This window comes from Falco biarmicus, chromosome 10 (genome assembly GCF_023638135.1).
Source record: "Falco biarmicus isolate bFalBia1 chromosome 10, bFalBia1.pri, whole genome shotgun sequence".
In the NCBI taxonomy this organism is placed as follows: domain Eukaryota; kingdom Metazoa; phylum Chordata; class Aves; order Falconiformes; family Falconidae; genus Falco; species Falco biarmicus.
In genome coordinates, this window is record NC_079297.1 from 35,213,381 (window position 1) to 35,235,792 (window position 22,412).

The 22,412-nt window shown below is 41.7% G+C and overlaps 1 protein-coding gene across 1 annotated transcript in view; it reads left to right on the forward strand.

The window, feature by feature from the left end:
• Positions 1-22,412, forward strand: part of LOC130156338 (mucin-5B) — a 44,010-nt gene that overhangs the window by 17,410 nt on the left and 4,188 nt on the right. The window contains exons 16-42 of the mRNA XM_056354740.1: positions 2,520-2,772; positions 3,825-3,877; positions 4,265-4,365; positions 4,654-4,805; positions 5,769-5,907; positions 6,634-6,744; positions 7,476-7,655; positions 8,044-8,280; positions 9,180-9,336; positions 9,524-9,652; positions 10,084-10,168; positions 10,375-10,412; positions 11,448-11,603; positions 12,801-12,890; positions 13,574-13,815; positions 14,328-14,505; positions 14,811-15,061; positions 15,461-15,644; positions 16,184-16,376; positions 17,052-17,230; positions 17,743-17,812; positions 17,949-18,070; positions 18,442-18,473; positions 18,915-19,092; positions 20,110-20,214; positions 20,855-20,895; positions 21,463-21,585. Coding sequence (XP_056210715.1) covers positions 2,520-2,772; positions 3,825-3,877; positions 4,265-4,365; positions 4,654-4,805; positions 5,769-5,907; positions 6,634-6,744; positions 7,476-7,655; positions 8,044-8,280; positions 9,180-9,336; positions 9,524-9,652; positions 10,084-10,168; positions 10,375-10,412; positions 11,448-11,603; positions 12,801-12,890; positions 13,574-13,815; positions 14,328-14,505; positions 14,811-15,061; positions 15,461-15,644; positions 16,184-16,376; positions 17,052-17,230; positions 17,743-17,812; positions 17,949-18,070; positions 18,442-18,473; positions 18,915-19,092; positions 20,110-20,214; positions 20,855-20,895; positions 21,463-21,585 — 3,779 coding nt within the window. The remainder of the gene's footprint in view (positions 1-2,519; positions 2,773-3,824; positions 3,878-4,264; positions 4,366-4,653; positions 4,806-5,768; positions 5,908-6,633; positions 6,745-7,475; positions 7,656-8,043; positions 8,281-9,179; positions 9,337-9,523; positions 9,653-10,083; positions 10,169-10,374; positions 10,413-11,447; positions 11,604-12,800; positions 12,891-13,573; positions 13,816-14,327; positions 14,506-14,810; positions 15,062-15,460; positions 15,645-16,183; positions 16,377-17,051; positions 17,231-17,742; positions 17,813-17,948; positions 18,071-18,441; positions 18,474-18,914; positions 19,093-20,109; positions 20,215-20,854; positions 20,896-21,462; positions 21,586-22,412) is intronic.

Here is a 22,412-nt window from a genome sequence, read left to right on the forward strand (position 1 = left end):
TCACAAGTCCCAGCTTCTGAATTTTACTTTAACATTTCCATTTTTCCATATAACAATCAGATAGTTCAAGTGAGATTTTCCTGTATCAACATGAAAATAGATGTATGGGTTTCTTGACTAATGACACATCTGAACAGGAAACATAACAAATATTTTTAATGGAGCTTTGATGCAGCTATGATCTATTTAATTGCCTGACTTAGGGGCTAGCTGGGATATTTAATAGAGACAAACAATGTAACTGGTATGGTGCTTTGTCAAAGGCATTTAAGATACAGTAAGAACAATCAAAAAAACCTCTACTGAAATAATTCAAAGGGAACATAGTGTAGTCCACAGCAAAATATCCTAGATTCATGCAGATTTATGTACTAGGTACAGTCCCTGTTTATCAAAAGCTTTATTATCAACACAGGATTGCTGACATTTTTAATGCCAAAGTGAGACTGGTTTGCAGCATGGGTTAGACTGGAGTCTGTGGACTCATGGCACAGTAGATAATATTGACCCAAACAGTGCAGTAACCTTGGGGAAAAAAATGCTAATGGTTTAATCAGCACAATCAGTTTAGGCCTTATTTAAGAACAAATAATTTTTCGGGAACATGCCTGTGATAAGATTGAAGGTTGTGCTATTCATGAGTGAAAGAATAAATGAGCCAGAACTGTAGCTCTCAGGGGCCTGTCCCGTTGTGGGGGTTGGAAAAGCTTTTCCAGCTCCTGTAGCTGTGTCCAGCTGTGCCAGGCTGCAGGCAGCGTCCAAGGCAGGTTATATCCTAAGAGGATGTCTACATTGCAGTCAGTAGAGTGTATGAAATAAGTAAACCCCACCAGCTAACTGTTGGCAGTCATGTATGTGACACAGTCTTTAGTGGAAGCATGAAACATTACTTTTGTTACTGGTTACCCAGAAGATCACTGGGGTTAGTAGCCTTTGCCAAGTCATGGCACTATTTTTTTTGCACTCCTTGTGCAAGCTAGCTTGAAGCTATCTTTGGTATGCTTATGTTCTCTGCACTCATGCCTTCAGTTATGATGTATGTAATTTAAGATACATATCTGTGACCATGAGTACTGTAATCAAATAGCCTTTCTCTTACCAGATCTTGCTTTACCAAAACTGACCTTTTTCTTCCATGAAAAATTAAAGAGAAAGTATACACATTGTTTTATTGCATTAACAGCTAGCAATTGAGACACCCATTCAGGTAAATCTGATGTAAACTTGTGTTCAACATCGTTATTCATATTTTTCTTATTTTGGCCTTTTTTGATGTAAGAGTACCAGTTTCTGCATCTTTATAGTATGCCTATGAAGTAGGTTGCCTGTCTGATTACACACAGAGTATCATGTCTGCTCCAGCTACTGCCAGGAACCAGCTGGGTGTTGTTGGTGGAGGTGGTGGTTTTGGATGTGTACACAAACCTATCACACTAGCTAAGCTAAGAAAGTGTACTATAGGCACAGACTGGAAAACCATACAGAGCTTTGTTTAAGCATGGATCCGATTAGTGATATCATGATAACATTGCTGCAAGGTTGGTAAACACAACTGCCCATGAACAACTCCCCTGTACCTTCTAGTACATCTGTGTGTATCTGAAAAACAGCTGTGGGGTTAGAATCTAACTCACTTAGATGTGAGTTAGAAAGAGGTCCAAGATGACTGGATCCCCAGTTCTTGTTGAATTTCAGAGGAATCTGGATGCCAGGCTTTCTTGAAAACCACAGCTTTAATGTGGGTGATATTTCCTGGCAAAATTTGGTATCATCCCTATGGATGGCTACTGCAGATGTTATGGGAGAGTTTTGAAGGGTGTTTCTTGGTAGCCTGTGAAAATTAACCAGCTTTTCACTGTCTTAGAGTGTCAGCTGAGCACTTTAGATTTTGGTATTTAACATTCAGTTTACCCAGAAGTCTTAGAAAATGTTGTTTTCTCATTTCCCCAGAGGACAACAATAAGAGGTTTCCTCAAGACATTTCTGAGAATTCAAACACACTTTCTTTGGTAGCATAAAATGATTAGCAGAGTTCCTTGAAGTGTTTTAAAAATGCATAGGTGCGGTGCTTAGAGGCATGGTTTAGTGGTGGACTTGGCAGCTGTCATTTAACGATTGGACCTGATGATCTTGAAGATCTTTTCCAGCCTAAATAATTTGTGATTCTGTGCTCATTTCTTAAATTATTCCCAGCCAAAGGAATCATTAATAAAGGACAAGATTTTTAACTACAAGGACAAATCAGAAGTTACTGATTTCAGTTAGTTAGAAATGTAAACTGTACAAATTGCAAAATCACACTGATTCTGTTATTCAGTCAAGATACAGGCTGCTGAGTATTTCAGCATTTACTGTCACATAGGCTATGTGAGCATACTTCCCCCAGACCACTGGGAGATGAAGTCTTCTAGTTTGAAAGAAGCACTTTTATGGCTACCGGTGTGCAGAAAGGTGCATTAACAGCATGAGTGATGATTGCAGAGAGAATGCCATACATCCATTTTATTTCTTTTGCAAAGATCCCTCTGAGGAGTGTCCTGAGACTATGGTTTATAACTATAGCGTGAAGTATTGTAACCAGTCTTGCCACTCGCTGGATGAACCTGATCCACTGTGTAAAGTTCAGATTGCTCCTATGGAGGGCTGTGGTTGCCCTGAAGGCACCTACCTCAATGATGAGGAAGAATGTGTAACTCCAGATGACTGTCCCTGCTACTACAAAGGCAAGATTGTTCAGCCTGGCAACTCCTTCCAAGAGGACAAACTGATGTGGTAAGCTGCTCTGATGCTGCAAAGGCTGCATACCTGGGGTACGTCACGGCCCACTGGGGAAGTCCCTGCTCAAATCTCCGAATGGTGTCATTTTACCATAAGGAATAATGACAAATTTATCCTAGATTGTACCAAAGCAAATATTCCACTGGCAGGAAGTGCAGCCATAGCAAAGGTTAAGATCCTATATTCCTGCTAGCAAAAAAGAACCTGAAAACATACTAAGTAGAGTAATGTTTGCAATCTGTCTGTATGCAAAGCTCATTGTTGTGTAAAAAATATCCACATGCAGTGGGAGCAAGTTTTCCAGAAGGCAGAGGGCTTGGGGGAGCTTCTGGCTTTGAAATAAAAAAGCAAAGTAGAACCACCCTCCAACACACCATCCTGCAGACTATTTAAAAAATAAAAATGGTCCAGGAAAAAAACGCCTAATCTCAGTTTTTAAACTGAGAGGGTTTTTTTAAAGAAAGAGAGAGATATTTTTTGGGAAAATACTAAAAATAGCATAATTAATTTGCATCTGCAGTGAAAAAAAAATGCCATTTTCTCATTTTCAACCAGCTCAAGGCAGCAATGCAAACAAATACAGGGGAAGGCTGGTTTATTCAACTTACTTGTTGAACAAACTTGTATCTTCAGATGCCTACTTATTCTCTCTCTCTCTCTTCCAACTCCCATATCTTTTCCTGACAATTCCAGACGATTTTGTAAACACAGATTCATTTAGTAATGTAAGAGGTCTCTTATTTAAGAAAATATTAGTATTATCTCATGGAGTGGAAGATTGATGCTTAGGAAAACCTTGATGTAGGGTAAACGCACAGTAAACCAGTGGCAGATGAAAGAAGAGAATTTAAGAGCTGGGTGTCTTAATCTTCCTTCTGGGGATGGTAATTCCTGTCTGTGAACCTGATAGCTGTACCAAATACTCATTTTGATAGGAATTTGTTATTTGTGTGTGAATTATTAGTGAAGTTCTGCAGTGCCTTTCTCTCTAGTGAGAGAGAAATGTGCGAAGAGCTGATGTGTTTCATTTTATGGAATCTCTTTAGCAAATGCATTCAAGGAAGATTAGACTGCATTGGAGAAACTGTCCTGGTAAAAGGTGAGATTTTGTTAAATAATGGCATTATGGTGTCAGCTAGTATTTATGATGTTTTTCTGTGTTATCTCTCACTTTCTGTAACATTTTAGTATTCTGCACATTTTTGCCTGCTCCCTAAAATGTGCTGGTTATTGATAATAGTTGTCTTTGTAAAAATGTCATCAGACTTGCTGAATTCTTTAAAAGATGAAGGTATTTCCCAAAGCTTAGAAGTTATCTGCCTCCTTCTCCCCGCACTGCTGGTGCGCAGAAGCAAAATATAATAGAAGTTGTAAATGAGAGACACATGCTGCCCTCTGAAATGCCCTGCTCTGTTTTACAATTGCTGACAGCATCCTTATTGCTTTCATTAAATTACCTTCCTAAAATGTTTGCTTCCTCCTATAGATTGCCCAGCTCCTATGTATTACTTCAACTGCAGCTCTGCGGGTCCTGGTGCGATTGGATCAGAGTGTCAGAAAAGTTGTAAGACACAGGACATGCATTGTGTAAGGACTTCACCTCCTAGCAGGAGCATGGGACAACATGATTGTGCATGTATGATTGTTCTTAACAAATGCTGACGGTAACATGTTACGCTGTTCACAGACCAGTGACTTTACTGATTAACACAGCAGCTATCTGTGATACTCACAGCGTGATTGTCTCTAGCTTACAGTTACAGGGTTGTAAAAAAAAAATCCAGATGTTTGGCATCCAGAGCTAACACCTTTACTGGTTCCCTGTACTTCCTGTGCATTAACAAGTTGCCTTGTGTTGTATCTTTACATATGCAGTATGTCACAGAATGTGTTTCTGGCTGCATGTGTCCCGATGGGCTTGTATTGGATGGCAGTGGAGGATGTATTCCCAAAGATCAATGCCCGTGTGTTCATGGAGGACACTTCTATAAACCTGGGGAAACCATCAAAGTGGACTGCAATACATGGTATGTTCTTCCAGGGACCCTTGTTTTATAACAAAGGCTGTTAAAATTGTCAGTGCATAGTGTGTCCATGGGACAGGATGTATTTTGAAGGCTTCCTCATCATTAGAGCCATCAGACTTCTAGTAAAAATAAAAGGGAAGCATTTCCTCTCTGCAACATGCTGCATGAGCCTGGGGAGATTTCCATCCTTTCCTGCACATTGCTTCCACGCCAGCTTTAGAAACACAGCCTTAACCAGGTTGGTCTGTGGCTGGTTGTTCTATAACAGGGAATTGAGTCTGTCTGGCACAGCTGAACCCCAGAAAAGAATTGAATTTAGAAAAGGGAGGAATCACAGCGATCTTTCAGTGACTTGCAGTGCTTCTGGGTGCCTAGTTCTCAGATGAGATAAATGAATGCTCTAGGTGCTCCAGTTGCTGGTATAACTCTGCCGTAGACTTCATTGTTCTTACTGATCATGATGGGTAAAATGCTTTGAATTCCTACCCATTATTTGGTGAGGATGAGACTGTATAGTCCTGCCAAGAGGATGCACAGGAAATAAGAGCCAGAAGCACTTTGATCTGATCATCACTGGTACAAGCAATCAAGATTAACATGTGAAGCCAAACCCTGATAAACAGTTGTTGATATCATGGAGGCCATTAAGAGGTTTCATTGCATGAGGGCTTTGTTTTCTTATGAGATTTTCTTATGAGTCTCCTGACAGGACTTAATGATTTAAAAGATATTTGATGGAAAAAAAATGACAAAGTTCAAACATGCCTTGGTAGTAAACATGAACTTTCTAATTAGTAAGCCATCTTTCGGCATGGTTTCAGAACAGTTGAGTGGGTAAGCCTGGAAAAGTGAGAGATGATTGCTTTCTCTGAAGTTCTGCAAAAGACAAACGTTTGAATTACTGTGCCCCTGTTTGGGGTTAAGGAAAAACCACGCTGTGATACTTTGCATTTTGCCTCCCAGCACCTGTAGCAAAAGGCAGTGGAACTGCACAGACAACCCCTGCAAGGGAACCTGCACTGTGTATGGAAATGGGCATTACATGAGCTTTGATGGGGAGAAGTTTGATTTCCTGGGAGACTGTGACTATATCCTAGCTCAGGTATCAATGTTTTTCACCTTTCTGTCCGTATGCTTTTCACAGATTACACTGTAGGGTTCAACTGAGTAATTGAAGTGCTATCCTATGCAAAATAGTCAACTCTGATGACCAGAGCCTATTCCCCTTCTCTTGTACCTAGAGCAGACAGGCACAGTGAGATTTTCTATATAAAAGCAAAGCAATTAGCCCTCAGAAGTGGCACAAGAGGGCACTGTGTGATCCTAAATGACTGACTCCTGGGCTGGACAGCCCTCACCTGGTAATTCCAGCATCTGCAAGGGAAAGGAATTGATGTGGTGGTGAAAAGCTTAAGTGTTTCTCTCGGCCATTCAAGACTGACAGTATTTTTGCTGTGACAGAAGCACACAGAGGTTAACATGTGAGCTTTATGTATAATAACTGCATGCAATGAGACAGTACTCAGACATTTTGTACTCTCCAAGTTACAGTTGTTTTGCTAATTTGAAGAAACAATATTTTTACCTTTTTGGCTGTGCAGGACTGGTGCTATGAAAAGCTCAGGTTTTTCCTTAGCTTCTGTCTTTGAAATTCCTGGTCAGTATGAATCTACCACCAGGTCATTTGCCACCAGATTCTTCTAAAATAAAAAAACGACAAAGTAGCAGAAGTCAGATTGAAATGTCATTTGTTTAGAGCTCCTGAAAATGTTTAAAGCTAGTCTAGTTGCCTGAAAAGCTCTAATACAATGTTATCTATTTTTCTAAGGATTTTTGTCCCAATAACATGGATGCTGGCACATTCCGAATCGTAATTCAGAACAACGCCTGTGGGAAGTCACTCTCCATCTGCTCCCTAAAGATCACGCTGATTTTTGAGGTTTGTCTAAATTGGTTATAAATGAGGAGCTGTAGTCTTGATTTTGTAGTGGTTACTGTAGTATCCCCTTATATTCCAACTCAGTTGCTGCTAGAGAGTACCTATGGAAGTCAAGCAGCCAGAAAGCAGAGGCAAGCAAGCTGGGGAAGGTTTAGGTGTTTGGTGTTAACAGGGCTGGACACTTCTGCAGGTAAGGATGCAGATGCAGGGAGTCAAGGGCACTCTGCATATGTGCATGTGTGTGTGTATTTGCATCTGCAACATTAGTGGTATAGGAGTGATGGTAAAGTTTTTAGAGGAGCATGTTACTGTACTGTGGTCTGAGCACAGGGCAGATTTAACTCTGGAGGGAAGAGTTCCTTCCCTCCAGCTCAGGCTTAGAATTTCCCCAAAGTGTACGCAAAAGAGATTTCTCCCATAGTAGGGGTGAGGGGATGCAGCGTGACAAGGAGTGTTGCACTATGCCCAATTGCCCGTGCACTCAGGAGTTGCTGTGCCAGCAGAACAGATTTCATCTAGAATGTGGACAATTTCTGTGGCCATGAGGTAAGTCTTGCCATGCAAGGGCAGACATTTCCTGTTGAACTCACTAGGTCTTGTCTGGCAATAGACCAAGATGTTGTGTAAAGACTACAGGAAAGTGAGATGAAGGACAAGAGGCAGAATACCAGTGTTGTTACACTAAATTTTCTGTTAGATTTCCTTCCATGCAATGTATTTGTTCCTTGTAGAGCAGTGAAATAAGGCTGTTGGAAGGAAGAATTCAGGAGATAGCCACTGATCCAGGAGCTGAGAAGAATTACAAAGTGGATCTCAGAGGAGGTTATATTGTGATTGAAACAAAGCAAGGAATGAACTTCATGTGGGACCAGAAGACCACTGTTGTTGTTCACGTGGCACCATCTTTCCAGGTAGGTGTGGCATGGACTAGGAGTTTTGATTTCAAACTCAAAGTTATGCATCCAGAACTGCAGCTCCAGTTTGAAAAGCAGGACTTGGAAAAGTGTTCAGTTCAGTGGACAAGAAGCAGCAAGCAAGCCATGTCTTGTGTTTTATTTCATTGTTCAGTCAGTACGAAGCACTCCAGAATATTTGGAGCTAGAAGTGAAGCCAGACACTCTGCAGTATCGAAGAGCTAACAGAATGATCTTGTCCAGCTTTTTCTAAGCTGTTTTTTGGATAGCTGTTTAGAAGTTTGCAGCTATTTTGCCTTGGCCTGTTCTGTAGTTCATTTCTGTCAAACAGTGGGCTGCACTCAAAATAACCAAACCATTTACTGTGCTGACACAAATTCTGCAGGGAAAGGTCTGCGGCCTTTGTGGGGACTTCGATGGCCGCTCAAGGAACGACTTCACAACCAGAGGGCAGTCCATGGAGATGAGCATCCAGGAGTTTGGAAACAGCTGGAAAATAACAAGCACCTGCTCAAATATAAACATGACGGACCTGTGTGCTGATCAACCTTTCAGGTCTGCTCTGGGACAGAAGCACTGCAGCATCATAAAGAGTAACATCTTTGAAGCCTGTCACAGTAAGGTAATCCTGTTCTCTCATCCTCAGTAGTTTCACACTAGGTATTTGTTGCTATTATGCAGCACATTTGCACAGAAATTTTTACTATTGAAGGCTTACATGGCATCCTTGAGTGCAAGGGCTGCCTCTCTCAAAACCTCACTTTACAGCTGTGCCAGTTGCATCCTGTTGCATGGTATTGAGGAAACAGCAGTGCCTGTTTGCAGCAACTGAAGACAAAGAGGGTAATAATTGGCCACCAGAAAAAAAAAGTGAGGTATCAGTTTGTAAAATCTAGAGATAAGTTAGTGTAGGACTGTTTGTATGGGGATCCTTGAGAAAGTTTATTCAAATTACCTAAATAGATTAATTACTTGGTTTATTTTAGACACAAATTAATCTAAACAGAAACAAGGCTACTAATTCTTAGTGAGAATGTCTATAAAAAGCTTCAGTGCAGTTTAATAAGCCATTTTAAAAGCAAACTGGGCTTGATTTCCATGGTTAGTTCACATTGGCATGGATTAAAACACAAGAGATGTGAAGTTCAGTGGAAATGGGATTTCCTTTTATACTCAATCACTCTCTCAGTTAGAGAGTGTGCACACTATGTAGTTGTCCTAACCCAAAGCAAGGTAGTTCAGTCCTGCAGATATTGCACTGGAAAGACATTTTGAGTATAAATCACAGTATTACACACATGAGAATGAGAAGATTTAGAGTCCAGTTCTACCAAGCAGGTGGAAATAGAAAACCGACTGTTGTAAAATATCATAGCTCCCTCATGACAATCCCAGTCTGTCACAGACAGCCTGGTTCTGCCAATAAAACTGCCAGTGGGTGACAGGAGTTCTGAGCCCTTTCTCTCTTTGAAACACAGTGCAGCAGGTACGTCTCGGTAACATCTGTTGGTGTTTTGATAGGTGAACCCAATACCATATTACGAATCTTGTATTTCTGACTTCTGTGGCTGTGACAGTGTGGGAGACTGTGAGTGCTTTTGTACTTCAGTTGCTGCTTATTCAAGAAGCTGTAGCAGAGCTGGTGTCTGTATTGAGTGGAGAACGCCTGCCATTTGCCGTAAGTGTTGCACTGAACATGCACACAGAAAAGCAGTGCTCCATGTGCTTAGGCACACGGGAGGTGAAGACTGGAATTCTGACACTGCTGTGCATGCGTGACTTAACAAGCTCTCTTTTACAAGATTTAGAAAATAACTCCTGCCTGGTGTCTGAGACTTGGAGTTTTTTTTGGTCTTCTGTTCCAGCTGTGTTCTGTGATTATTACAATCCACCTGACAAACACGAGTGGTTCTATAAACCCTGTGGAGCCCCTTGTCTAAAGACCTGCAGGAACCCACAAGGGAAATGTGGGAACTTGATGTACAGTTTAGAAGGTAATTCTTGCTTGACTTTGATGCATTTTATGGGAGTTGAAGTTATTAGGCTGGTTTTAAATATCTGGAGCATCAAGGTTGCTACAAGGTCATTTGCCCCAGAAACCCATTGACCATGTCTTGCCTGGGCTAATTCCTAGTGTGATAGTGCCATTCATGGCATAATTTGCCTGATGCCTTTAAATCTGGAGGGAGATAAAAGGTCATTCAGTCTAAATTTGCAAAGAATAATTAACTGTTGACAAACAGAGATAGTTAAAAATTTTGGGAGGGAGAAAGAATGTGGAAAAATAATTAGTAGTATAAAGAACATTCATACTGGGATCACATCCATTTTGGGATCAAATCTACATCTAATAGAGGTATTTCTCTGTTTTTCCTGGATCTATGTAAAGCAGACTAAGAACGTTATGTTTACTTTAACTTTCCAGGCTGTTACCCGGAGTGTGGCCCTGACAAGCCATATTTTGATGAAGAAAGCAGGGAGTGCGTCTCCCTTCCCAACTGCACTTCATGGTAGGTCAGCTGGTGGTGAGAGAGGCAGAACAGGGTTGGAAGGGACCAGCTAGGCAATGTTTGGTTTATGTTCAGAGGCAACGGCAATTATCATTAAATCCTCCAGGAATAGGCTTTATGTACAAGTAGATACTGTTGCAGACATTGTTATTCCACATTGATTTAAGCCAATAAAAGAAGTCTTCTCCTTTTCTCTTTATCTTCAGTGATCCTGAAGAGAAGCTATGTAGTGAAGACTCCAAAGGTAACTTTTCACCACCCTCACCATTCACTGAGGGGTGGTAGGGCTGAAACGACCCAACATCACGTGTTACTGCAGGTGTATTGGTAACAGGACTCCAGCAAGCTAGTTCAGTAGGTGGATGCACAGCAGTACAGATATACTTTGATAAGTAAAATGCAGCCTTGGACCTAAAGAACTGTCTAAAGGATAATCATAGGGAGGAAGGAGAAAGGCACGAAATGCGAGGTTCATCTCAGCCAGGCAAATACCACTTCTCCAGTTTACACTTCCTTGGTAGTCAGTGGAGACAGACAGAAAGTAGGCTGAAGCAGGCCATTCATAACTTTTTATGAGCACTTTTTGAACAGGGCAAATCGTGTAGAGGTGCTATTCCCTGTCCACTAGTTTAATAATAAACCTTATGAGAGACATGTTTGTGTGCCTAAAGGACACACTTGCTTAAGGTATGGTATCAGTTCATTTGCATATCTGGGAGAAACCACATCTCAAAATGCATGGTGACCCACTAGACAACACATCATCAGTTTTCCTGATTTTGTTGCCAGTAATTCCCTTGGGTTCCTGAATGTATATTGTCCAAAACCTGGAGAGCTTCTCATATATTTAAATGAAATTGTTTATCACTGCATGTTCCTCATTAGTGGATGGAAATGGCTGTACAACATGTTCTGAGCCAGTGTTTCATCACTCAGCAAGACCGTAATCCCAGTCACGTTCCCTGCCAAGAGGGAATGCACCTGTGCTCCATGCTGGGTCAGGACAGTGCCAGTTCTGATGCTCTCACCAGTAAATCCTTTATGCAAGCTGACTCCAAGAACCAACAGCAACAGCAAAAATCCAACCCAATTTATATAAACAAGGTAGACTCCCAGTGCAAGTTCTCAAGTAAAGACTAAGAAAGTTTTTCAGCCAGGTAATTCATGTTTGATGATATGAGCTACAGAAGGGTAAATCCAGAGTTTGGTTTTCTTTTCGTTTGTATTTATATTACACGTGTTCCCTGTTACCACGGTGTTTGCTGTTTTGGTGCCTCAGATTGCCTTTGCTGCTACAATGGAAAGACCTACACCTTAAATGAAACTGTATACAGCCAAGTATATGGGACCAACTGCGGTGATGCTGTCTGCGGCCCTAATGGAGAGATCATTAAAACACTTTTCACTTGCAAAACACCCCCCGCACCAGCACAAGGTACTAGATTTATAAGAGGTTTTGTGGTGATTTTATGGAAGTCTGTAGTCTTGGAAAAAGACTCCTACTGCATGTCTAGGATAAGTACAGACCAAGGTGGTTGAAGGTTCAGGAATGAGGGGTCAGAGCTTGTGGGTCTCATGGTGGGGACCAAAAGTGTAATTTTTATAGATTCGTACTATCAATGAAGTAAAGAGAGACTAGAGTCGGCCATTTTTCAGTACAGCTCTTACAGTAACCTTGGGAATACCGCAGTTTACACTCTGGTGTAGTTTGCCTCAGTATTTCATACTTCCAAACGCTGTTTTTCTCCTTCTTAGCACCTCTACCACATTATGGTTCTTCTTGTACTGTTCTCTGCATTGGAATAAGTCAGTCTCCAATGGGTCACTGCAGCAAGAAAGTAAAGCTGCCTGGTGGTTTATTCCCTTCCCAGAAGAGAAGTTGCAGGGTGAAGGGGGTATGAATGAACACAAAATAGGAAGTAAAAAGGAAAAAAGTAAAAGTGGAATTTTGCCACATGATTATAGCAAAGGCTAAAAATAATGTGTATTATCCTGATAACAAATTATACAAAGGGTACAAGGAAAATTAAAAGTTAGCTTCTCTACCCGAGTGGAAGAGCTAAAGACTTGATGGTCAGTCCGTGTGTTTGATATTTACTAAATGGTTTAACACGTAGACTAAGAAGTATAATGAAGTAATAGCTAGGAAAGGAAGGACTGTTGGAAGCAGAGTGTAGGTAGCATAGTAAAATGACTAAATGATCTGTCTGTATTTAAACCAACAGATTCTTTGCAACAAGGCATTAAAAGGCAAAATGGAGTGCCACTGGAAATCACCTCTCCAGAGTCAGGTGAAGTCCTGCAGAATTAGAAAGTTCAAAGAAACTTTAAATTGGAATGAATAAGTGACAGTAGAAGGGCAGTTTATTGTATTCTATATAGAGGAAAAACTAACTCCAGAAAGAGTGCATGTGTATTATTCTTGTAGCATACAGTGTAATAGAGAAAGTATATATAAGTACAGAGAGGAGGATTTTATTGTGTTTGCATACGGAATGTGATGGGGGTAGAAAAGTGATTATTTTTTCCTCTTTTGGGGATTGTAGACAATGTAATAGATGCCATAGGGCCGGAAAGCAGGGGGGCAAAAAAAGCAGAGGATTTGAAAATTAATTGATGTCATTTCCTGCAGAACCACCTACGCAACCTGTAACACCTACACCTCCATTGTTAGTGACCACTCCCTGCTTCTGCAGTGACAATGGACAATTGATACAAATGGGTGAGAAACCAAGCAAATTTTTTTTCTGCACCATTGATGTGGGAAGATGTACTGTTAGATAAAGGTGCTTCAGCAAGTGTTCATTCAGCCTGCTACAGTTAACATTAGCACAAGTTGTTACATCTTTGACCTGTAACTAACACCTTCAGAACTATGACTCTTCCATATCTTATAACTTTGCCCTGGTTAGGATGTCCCTGGGGTAAGGAAGCTTATACAGATGATGACTTCAGTGGGCTCCTGCACAAATCCTGAATCCCAAACTGTTGGAACGTAGGTTTGTAATCCACAGTCATATTCCAAAGACAGAGAAGGGGAGATTTGTCATGTCTTAGTAGCTCCTGAACCACCTATCTCCTGGTCTTTGTGCTCAGTCATATATTCAGTATTCTCTCCTCTGCTACTTATTTTCAATTCCTGCTAATGTACTTAAAAGCAGAATTTCAGATTAGCTGCCTGTGGTCCTCCCTCAGCCTTTGCCATTTGAGTGAATTGAGCTCTGGTTCAGTCATTGAATTCAAGGAGTTGCAGACAGTCACACCTGAAGGTGGCCATCAGGCACGCGTAGACCCAGCTGGCTGGATGCAGGTCTGAGTGCGTGGCCGATCTGTGATGCATAGGCCTTGAGTTACCTTGAGTTCCATGCACAGTCCAGTGCTAACAGTTGGATTTTGACCTTGCAGGAGAAAATGTTTCTCTGCCAGTCAATATATCAGGTGACTGTGCTTACTCGGTTTGCAATGCATCATGTCAGATTGAATTAGTTTGGGCAGAGTGTAAAATTGGTCATACTGAAGCCCTCAAGATCTGTGATCCAGACTCCGAAGCCTGTCCACCACCGTCTGCTCCCAGTGCAACAAGTCAAGTTCCTGCTCCCCCAGGGACTCCTGTCAGTGATTGTCTTGGGCTCATTCCTCCCAGAAAGGTGAGAGACTTGAAAGAAGATGTGTTTCTTCAGCTGTAGCATTGCCTGCTGCCAAGAGCTGATGCTCTCCTCTGATGGTGGTAACCACCACTGCAGCTGGACTGTAGGTGTGGCTGAATTAGATGATTTAAAAGTATACCAGAAACCTCCAAATAATTAAGGGAATAAGGTGAAGATCATTCTGTTCACCTGAAATACCTAAATGATTGTATGTGGGCAGAGATACCTAAGCTGAACCAAGGCTAGGAAACCAGATCTGGCAGTGTCCCATCATCAGAAGTGGTCAGGACCTTAACATTGAGTCCTATGCAAAATGTTGTAGAACAGAGGTAGATACCAAGACTCCGTTGATTGCCGTATGTTTCATATTGCCTGGTTTCCAAAGGAAGAGTAGTTAGCCAATAATGCCATGCTAGACTATTAACTGAATGGAGTGTAGTTGCTGTGTGTGATTTTAAAGATCTTGTTATATTACTTTGTTTTGTGTCTCTCCTTTTTCAATCTGTCAACAGTTTAATGAAACGTGGAACTTTGGGAACTGCCAGATTGCCACTTGCCTGGGAGGAGGAAACAATATTAAACTGTCCAGCATGACTTGCCCTCCTCAGCAACTGAAAATCTGTGTCAATGGTTTCCCATTCACAAAACACCATGATAAAACTGGTTGCTGTGAAGTCTTTGAGTGTCAGTGTAAGTACTGTGGCAGGAGAAATCCTGAAATTTATTTAATGTTCAGCTGGGCCTCAAGAAAGATATATCTATGTGGTCAACATCTATATTACGTTTGTATTAATTCAGTAGGATGTAATGGAACAGAAGTCCCATCTAAAACATTGGCTGTTAAGAGCAGATAAGAGTGTCCTTGCTAGGCTGATTTTTCTTCATCAAACTGATTATTTCAGCTTTCACTGAAAAAGAGTAAGAGAGTTAAAACCAGCTTGTACTTACAGGAAGCTCAGAAGCCAAATTTGAAGTCTGTCACTCTTGCCTTCCAGGTATTTGCAGTGGATGGGGAAATGAGCATTATGTGACTTTTGATGGAACATATTTTAATTTCAAAGAAAACTGCACCTATGTCCTTGTGAAGTCAATTCATCCTGACTCTCACAACTTCTGGATTCACATAGACAACTACTACTGTGCTGCCATTGATGGAGCAATTTGTTCAATGTCCCTTCTCATTTTTCACTCCAACTCTGTTGTTATTCTGACACAAGCAATGGAACATGGAAAAGAAACAAACTTGGTAAAGTATTGTGTTGAAATTAATTCTCAATATTATTTTGCTGTAGTTATATTACTGTACTGCCAAATGTCCTGTCACTACAAAAGATGAAGCGTGTAGAAAATGGAATGAGTAGGAAATGCAATTACATTGTTTTTTCTCTCTTTTTTCCTTTGTGTCAACAAAAATGTGTGTATTATAAAAACTTGGGAAATGATTGCATAATTGAAAGTTGTGCCTTTCTTACTGACATAAGTGTTCAAACATAAATTACAATATCTTAAAAATGAATCATAGACAACCGCTTAAATGATTGCCTGAGGTATGAATTTGTGCTGCTCTGCATTCCACTTGCACAAACCATATACCTTACTCAACAGAAGGATGTCCATAGAGACCTTTTGTTTCTTTTCTTTTTAGATTTTGTTTAATGATAAAAAAGTTGTTCCAGACATTTCCAGGAATGGTATCAGGATAACCAGTTCTGGCCTTTACATCATAGTTGAAATACCTGAATTAGAAGCTTATGTCTCCTACAGTCGACTTGCATTTTACATAAAACTCCCTTTTGGAAAGTTCTATAATAATACCATGGGACTGTGTGGTGAGTGTCCTCATCTGCTGACAGTAATGAGTGCCATAAATTTTCCTCCTTCTTTCTCTTGTCCCCTTGTAAACATCTCTAAATGCTTGCAACTCCACTGATTTGTATTTTTAACAAGTTTTAATAAATTTATCTGTTTGGTGGACTGACTGTCAGGAGATGCAGTTTTAAGACACTTCCTTTCACTCTGTTCAGAGTCTGATGGAGATAGGCTCTTTCCAAGCCCTTCATCTTGATCTTACCTACTCGATATGGGAATGTATGAAATCTGGAGAGTCCTGAGCTCGACAGAGCCACCTCAGTTGCTTTAGCCATCAGGACAAATGCATCAACTGACACATCGGCTCTGGTTTTCATAACTAGCAAACTATTTCTTCTAGCCTTCCCTTCCTACAAACAGTTCTTGTGAACTCACCCGGGACCCCACATGTTGTTACCTCCCCACAAGGAGGAGAACTTCTTTACAGGTTTTCTCTAAAAGCAGCTTCATCAGCGTTAACTGTTCATGAACTGTCACTTGGCTTTTATATTGCTACCAGGTACCTGTACCAACCAGAAGTCTGATGATGCTGTGAAGAGAAATGGTGAGGTTATTGAGTCCTTCAAAGAGATGGCATTAGGTTGGAAAGTCCCAGATCCTACCAACAGATACTGCAATCCAGGTGTCTCAGAACCAGTTGAGATCGAATATCATCAGCACTGTGAGCCTTCCAATCTGTGTAAAATCATTTGGTAAGACAACTCCCAAAAGTGCCAGAAAAATAAGTCCACAAGATAATTTTGTGCTTCACTACATGCCTTGGGTGAACTGATTATAAGACGTAATGAAAATATGAAGTCTAGCATACCTTGAAAAACTGAACAATGAACTGATGTGTGAATGTTTCTGAGTATGGCAGATATTTTTCAGCTGCATCATCAAAATCAGTCCTTCCTTAATAGTGTCTGCTGCTTGGCACTCCCTCCGTCTGTCAGTTCTGGAGAAGCCAACCAGGAACTAGCTATAATTCAGTATCTGAAAGCTCTGGATGAAAAGGAACACAGTCAGAATATAGTAAACAAATGTGTGTGTCTTTTTTTTAAAAAATGATTTTGTGGTTCAAAACAGGATTGTCAAACATGCTGACTGTCAGCATATAGAATTATAGCTGTGAGCTGTGCGGGAGACTTTTCTCTGCAGGTACTAGCCCAACATAAAATTGCTTCCTTTCAAAACATTCTAAAGAATGGGAGATAAAGCTCATTTTTAATTAAGGTGTGTGGGCGTACTGCCTATCAGAGCAATTTGTGGTTGTATCTTTACCTTGAGGCTTTCTCTTTGGGGATGGGTTTAGTTCTGAGTTGAATTTTTCCGTGGGAGTAGCCCAAGGATGTGAAATGCCATGTCTGTCTCCTTCCTTTGCAAAGGAACCTGACCGAGTGCCACAGCGTGGTCGCCCCCCAGCCCTACTATGAGGCATGTGTGGCGAGTGGGTGCTCAGGACAGCACCCCAGCACCCAGTGCCAGAGCATGCAGACCTACGCAGCCTTGTGCGGGCTCCACGGGGTCTGCGTGGACTGGAGGCGGCGGACGAACGGGCAGTGCGGTAAGCCTGGCAAAGACCTGCTGGCTGTGTAGCAGCTCGGGTCTGTTATTTCCTCACCTACATGTCTGTTTGCGTTCCTTTACATCAACCGGCTTCAATCATTCTTGAGCTGCTCTGGACTGGAGGAAAAGCAGGAACAAATCAGAGGTTGCTCCAGTCCGGAACTGGTTTAAAACAAGTGGGGAACTTGCCCATAGGCTTGTGAGCAGCATAGCTGAGCCCTGTGTGTTACCTGGAGCTTCATCACTAGATGGCAACACACGGCTTCTCTGTGGGCTTTGCCCTGCTCAGGGGACCCAGGGCTTCAGGGGGAAGCACTACGAGTACTGTCACAGGCACCTTGCTGAACCCACTGATCCCCCCTTGCTGAAGCTGCAGGACCCCCTGGCTGGCCGGAGCCTGGGCTGTGAGCACCCGTAGGCAGGCTGCCTTGGCGCGTGCCGTGTGTCTGCTGTGCATGGAAGGGTATGCAGGGGTCTGGGCTTTCTAACCTGTGTTATAATGCTCCACAGAGGCCAGCTGTGCTCAGGATGAGGTATACAAGCCATGCGGGGAAGCTAAAAGAAGTACTTGCTTCAGCAGGTGAGTCATTTCCTAAGATACTTTTCAAGTCCATAACTTGAAAATTGCCGAGGAAGGCTGCAAGTTTACATTCCCCTGGGATTTAGGTGTCTTTCTGCCCCTGATTTTTGTTTCTGTTCATATTCTAATTGTGCAGAGAAGCCGTTATGGACACCCTCCCCTCCCAAAATCACACACCAGTGTTCGTTGAGGGATGCTACTGTCCTGATGGAAAAACTCGGCTGAATGATAATGATGGCATTTGTGTTTCTGTCTGTGGTAAGAAATGTAAATGGTGAGATTGGAAGGGGGGATAAGAGCCTGACTAGCAGTGTGCATTAAAGGGGATGTTCTGGGTACAAAAGAAGTGGGAGAGACCTTGATACTCATCCTTTCTAGTGAGGCTGGAAACGTTTCAGACTGGCAGTTTCTGCCTGCTATTATGCAGAAAGTGCAACTTTCAAAAGAACAGAGAGGAGGTTCTTTAAGATGTTTTTGGGTATAGAATCTGGGACTTTGCACTCTGGATGTCTCTTTCTCTTTGTGGCTGTTCCTCAGATTTCAAGACCTTCCCTCTATTCCTGTCTTCCTCCTTCTGTTGTTTTTCCCAGTTCAGTTAGCATTAAAGGAATCTGTAATTCATTTTATAGGTTGCACTGCACAAGATGGGTCGGTGAAACAGGTAAGAAAAAAGAAAATACTGTCTTTATGCTGTAGCTGGGGGCTGTGACCTGTAAAAATGACTGCATGAATTTCTTCTTTTAATAAAAAGTTTAAATACCAGTGAACTGCAATGTGGCAAAGAAACCAGCAGATTTTATGAGCTCTAGATCTTTATTAATCGCTTGAGGTACAGAAGCAGAAATAGCTGTTTTGGGGAATCACTGTTTCCTGGTAGAACTACCAGGCTTCCCTTCTGGAAATATGTAAGCCTGCCAAGGAAAGTGGCAGATAACAGCATTTTTTCTTACTTTTTCTTTCTTCTCCTTCTGTGATTTGAACTATGATTTTCCTACACAGACAATGAGGGCAACCCACCCCTATGCTGTCTTGCAGCAGGCATTCATTAACATAATGCTTCTAGGTTTTGCTTTCTGAACTACTATCCCTATTGTTTTCACAGCCTAGAGAGGCTTGGGAACATGACTGTCAATACTGTGCTTGCGATGAAGTCACTTTGAATATCTCTTGCTTCCCCCGGCCTTGTGCTAAATCTCCACCTATTAACTGCACTAAAGAGGGCTTTGTACGCAAAATAAAACCACGTCTGGATGACCCATGCTGCACAGAGACAGTCTGTGGTGAGTAGATAATTTAGGTGTCATAATGTGGCAGCATTTGCCTTTAGGAGCAATCCTCAAGTGAGACCTGGTACCCCACAAGTACCAGATTCAGATAAACACACTGGAGTGGTCATATCTTCCACCTACATGCCAGGAGCTTCTGCAATTAAAGGAGACCTCTTCTGGTCCAGATTGCATTCTAAACTAGTGCCATGACCTGCCACATACGTACGTGGGAAAATCCCCCATGGATCAGATCATTGGGACTACCAAGTGCTACACAGGATCCTCTGGCTCTTGTCCGTCTGAGATGAGAGGGTGATCCTTGCACAGAGATCCATCCAGTAAGGGAGGATGTGCCCACCTTCCAGGCTCCCCAGGGCCTCCTGTGGAGGTTCTTGACATATATTTGCCCTCATCTTTCCATTTGCATCCTCCCAGTCCCAAATGCCCATCACAGCACAGGACCTCCTCATCCTCACAGGAGCAGGTGCTCCTAAGCCTGGCCATCCCCAGCGCCTGTAGGAAGATTCAGGACAGGGGATCCTGGCAATGGTTGTGGGATGGTTTTCTGTTCCTCATCCCTTTATGCTGCCAGGCAAAGGTCCATTAGGCTCCTTGGATGCTTTGAGGGAGCACTGGGCACTGTCAGGGTGCTTTGCCTTGCATGTCCCGACTCCATGTCTTTGGCTCTCATCCACTGCCTCTTCATTTCTTTCACTCTCTGACTCATTTACCTTTACCCCAACTTGTTTCTCTGTCAGTTCTCTAAGTTGAGGGTGTTCAGTTATTTTAGTGCTGACATCCAGTGAGGGAAGAGAAGCAGGATTAAAGGCTGCAAGGAGAAGTCCAGGGAAGAGCTTTATAGTAAAGCAAGGTTAGAGATACTTCACCTGAACACATCCCAAACTCCAAAAATGTGTGGTTCAAGAATCATCTATTTATACCCAATTTCTTGGATGTTCAAGCTTTCTCTGCAAGTAATGCTGCTTGATGAGATGCTTTGGCTTACTTTATCTCTGTTGTCTATTACAGAATGCGATATAAAAACCTGCATTATCAACAAAACAACATGTGACTTAGGCTTCCAACCAGTGGTTTCTATATCTGAGGATGGTTGTTGTCCTATCTTCTCCTGTAGTAAGTACCACGTTTCCTTAAGTTGTTTTATTTATTTATTGAACTATTTCATTTTTTATAAATGAGTCAAAATCATAAGCAGTAGCCTCTCCTCTTCCCTCTCAGCCTTTACAATTGGTGCTCTTTTTTCATCTGTTTTGGAGGGAGAGTAACTGGTGCAGGTTCTCTGTAGCTAGTATTCAGTGAGTGCAAGTTATTGATCAGATACTGAATGCTCGTTACATTGAACCCACCCAGAAGCTCTGCTGCGAAATTATATTTCCAGATTCACATACTTGACCCAGCTTCCCATTGGCTCTGTTACCAGCAAGGTGGTTAACAATAAAGGAAAGCTCAACTAATTTGAAGTATGGGTAAAAAACATGAGGTAAATAGATTTTTCCATATGGAAAATACCAGGATGTAGAATTACCCCTCGCTTTGTGCATAACATCTGAGCAAATGTTACATATGGGCTTCTGAATAACAAGTAGCACCACCTACTAGTTACTTTTTTCCGTGGTTTTGTGCGGGCTATGAAGGCTAGTGAAAAACCTCAGTTCTACTTCGTCTCCTCTAAATCACTCACAATTCAGAGATCAGTACAGTAACTGTTTACATCATTCCTAGCACATCCTTTTCATTTAATTTTTTCTTACAGTACCAAAAGGTGTATGTGTTTCTGAAGGAGTTGAATTTAAGGTAGGTCTTCTTCCAGACACTTCTTTCCAAAGATTAATGCCACCTGACTCAGAATTTTCTGAAGTCGTTATTGTCAACACTTACATAAAAAGCAGGATTAGAATAGCCCATAACTTTTCCCTGCCAGTGGTCTTATGTACTATTGGAAATGTTACTGAATAGGTAAAGCTAGAGACCATTAGCTTGCTTACTAAATGAGATCTTACCTTGTTTTAGAGTCAAGAAATCAGAACTGTAATTGAATACAAATTTTAAATCTCATTGAATGTTGTAAGATTAATTACTGGGTAAAACGAAACAAAAGTTGATGCATAGAATTTTTGAGATAACTTAACTCATTTAACGTGATTGATGCACTTGGGAGTGTCAGTCTGGTGTTCATGTTGTGATACTGACAGTGTGAGGTTCTAGAGATGCAGAGATATTAATTTCAGGAAGTTCTTCTAAAAATAAACCCCAATCTTAAGCATTCATTTTTTCATTAGCACAAGGCTCGGGCATGTATATTTATTCTAGAACCCACTGAATTCTTGCCATTCTTATCTCCTGTCTCCTCTGTATTTCCAGCCTGGGGCAATGGTGCCTAAAAGCTCTTGCGAGAACTGTGTGTGTACAGATGAGCAGGATGTTGTGACACGGACCAACCGCATCCAGTGTGTTCCAGTGAAATGCCAAACCACCTGCCAGCAGGTCAGCGCTCAACTCCCCCAACCACAAACAACGGTTGTTGAGGGGATGTGCTGCAAAACTGGGCTAGTATAACTGCTTCCTCACTGAAAGATAGCAGGATATAATCTCCTCCTAGATTTTTTGTAAAGTCTTTTTAGGGTGCTGGTTATTTTTGCTTTAGCAAATTTAAGAAAACACCCTTGGAAAGATGTCCTGAGGGAGAAAAATTGCAACCCTTTAAAGAGAAGTCTGACTGCTGAGAGATGACATTTGTGGTGTTCTGTTTGGTGTTGCCCATTGTCAGCTCAAAAATGAAGTTAGTAAACAAACTGCACAGTGGTTTACACGTTTCTAGACAATTATCAGTAGTTGGCAGCTGAGAGTGTGCACACAATTGTTCAGTCTATTGTTGAATGTAAGTAAAAAGTAGTTTCTTTCCCATTCTTGCCCAGATAGGGTCAGACCCATCATTAATCCTAAAAATGGATAAAATCATTATCCTTTATCCTGAAGCTACCAACACCCACTGAGAGACCAATGGGAACCTAAAACGCAGCAGGGGAAATAACTGATGCATGGTCTTCACATGTCTGACAGCAGCAATTCTTGTGGGTAATCATATCAGACCAAGCACTGGTGGTAGATTGTGCAAGTAATCATATGCTGAATTAACTTACTTGGCCTGACCTGTGTGTTAGCCCAAAGAAGAATAACCAATGACAGGGTCTTCGTGGTAACTGAAGTGTGCAGAAGTCACTATTCAATCAGGGAAAGAAATTGTCAGCTGTGATTGTCAGGCTTAAAGTGGTTCCACCAGGTTTCTAAGGACAACAAATTAAACCAGAAGG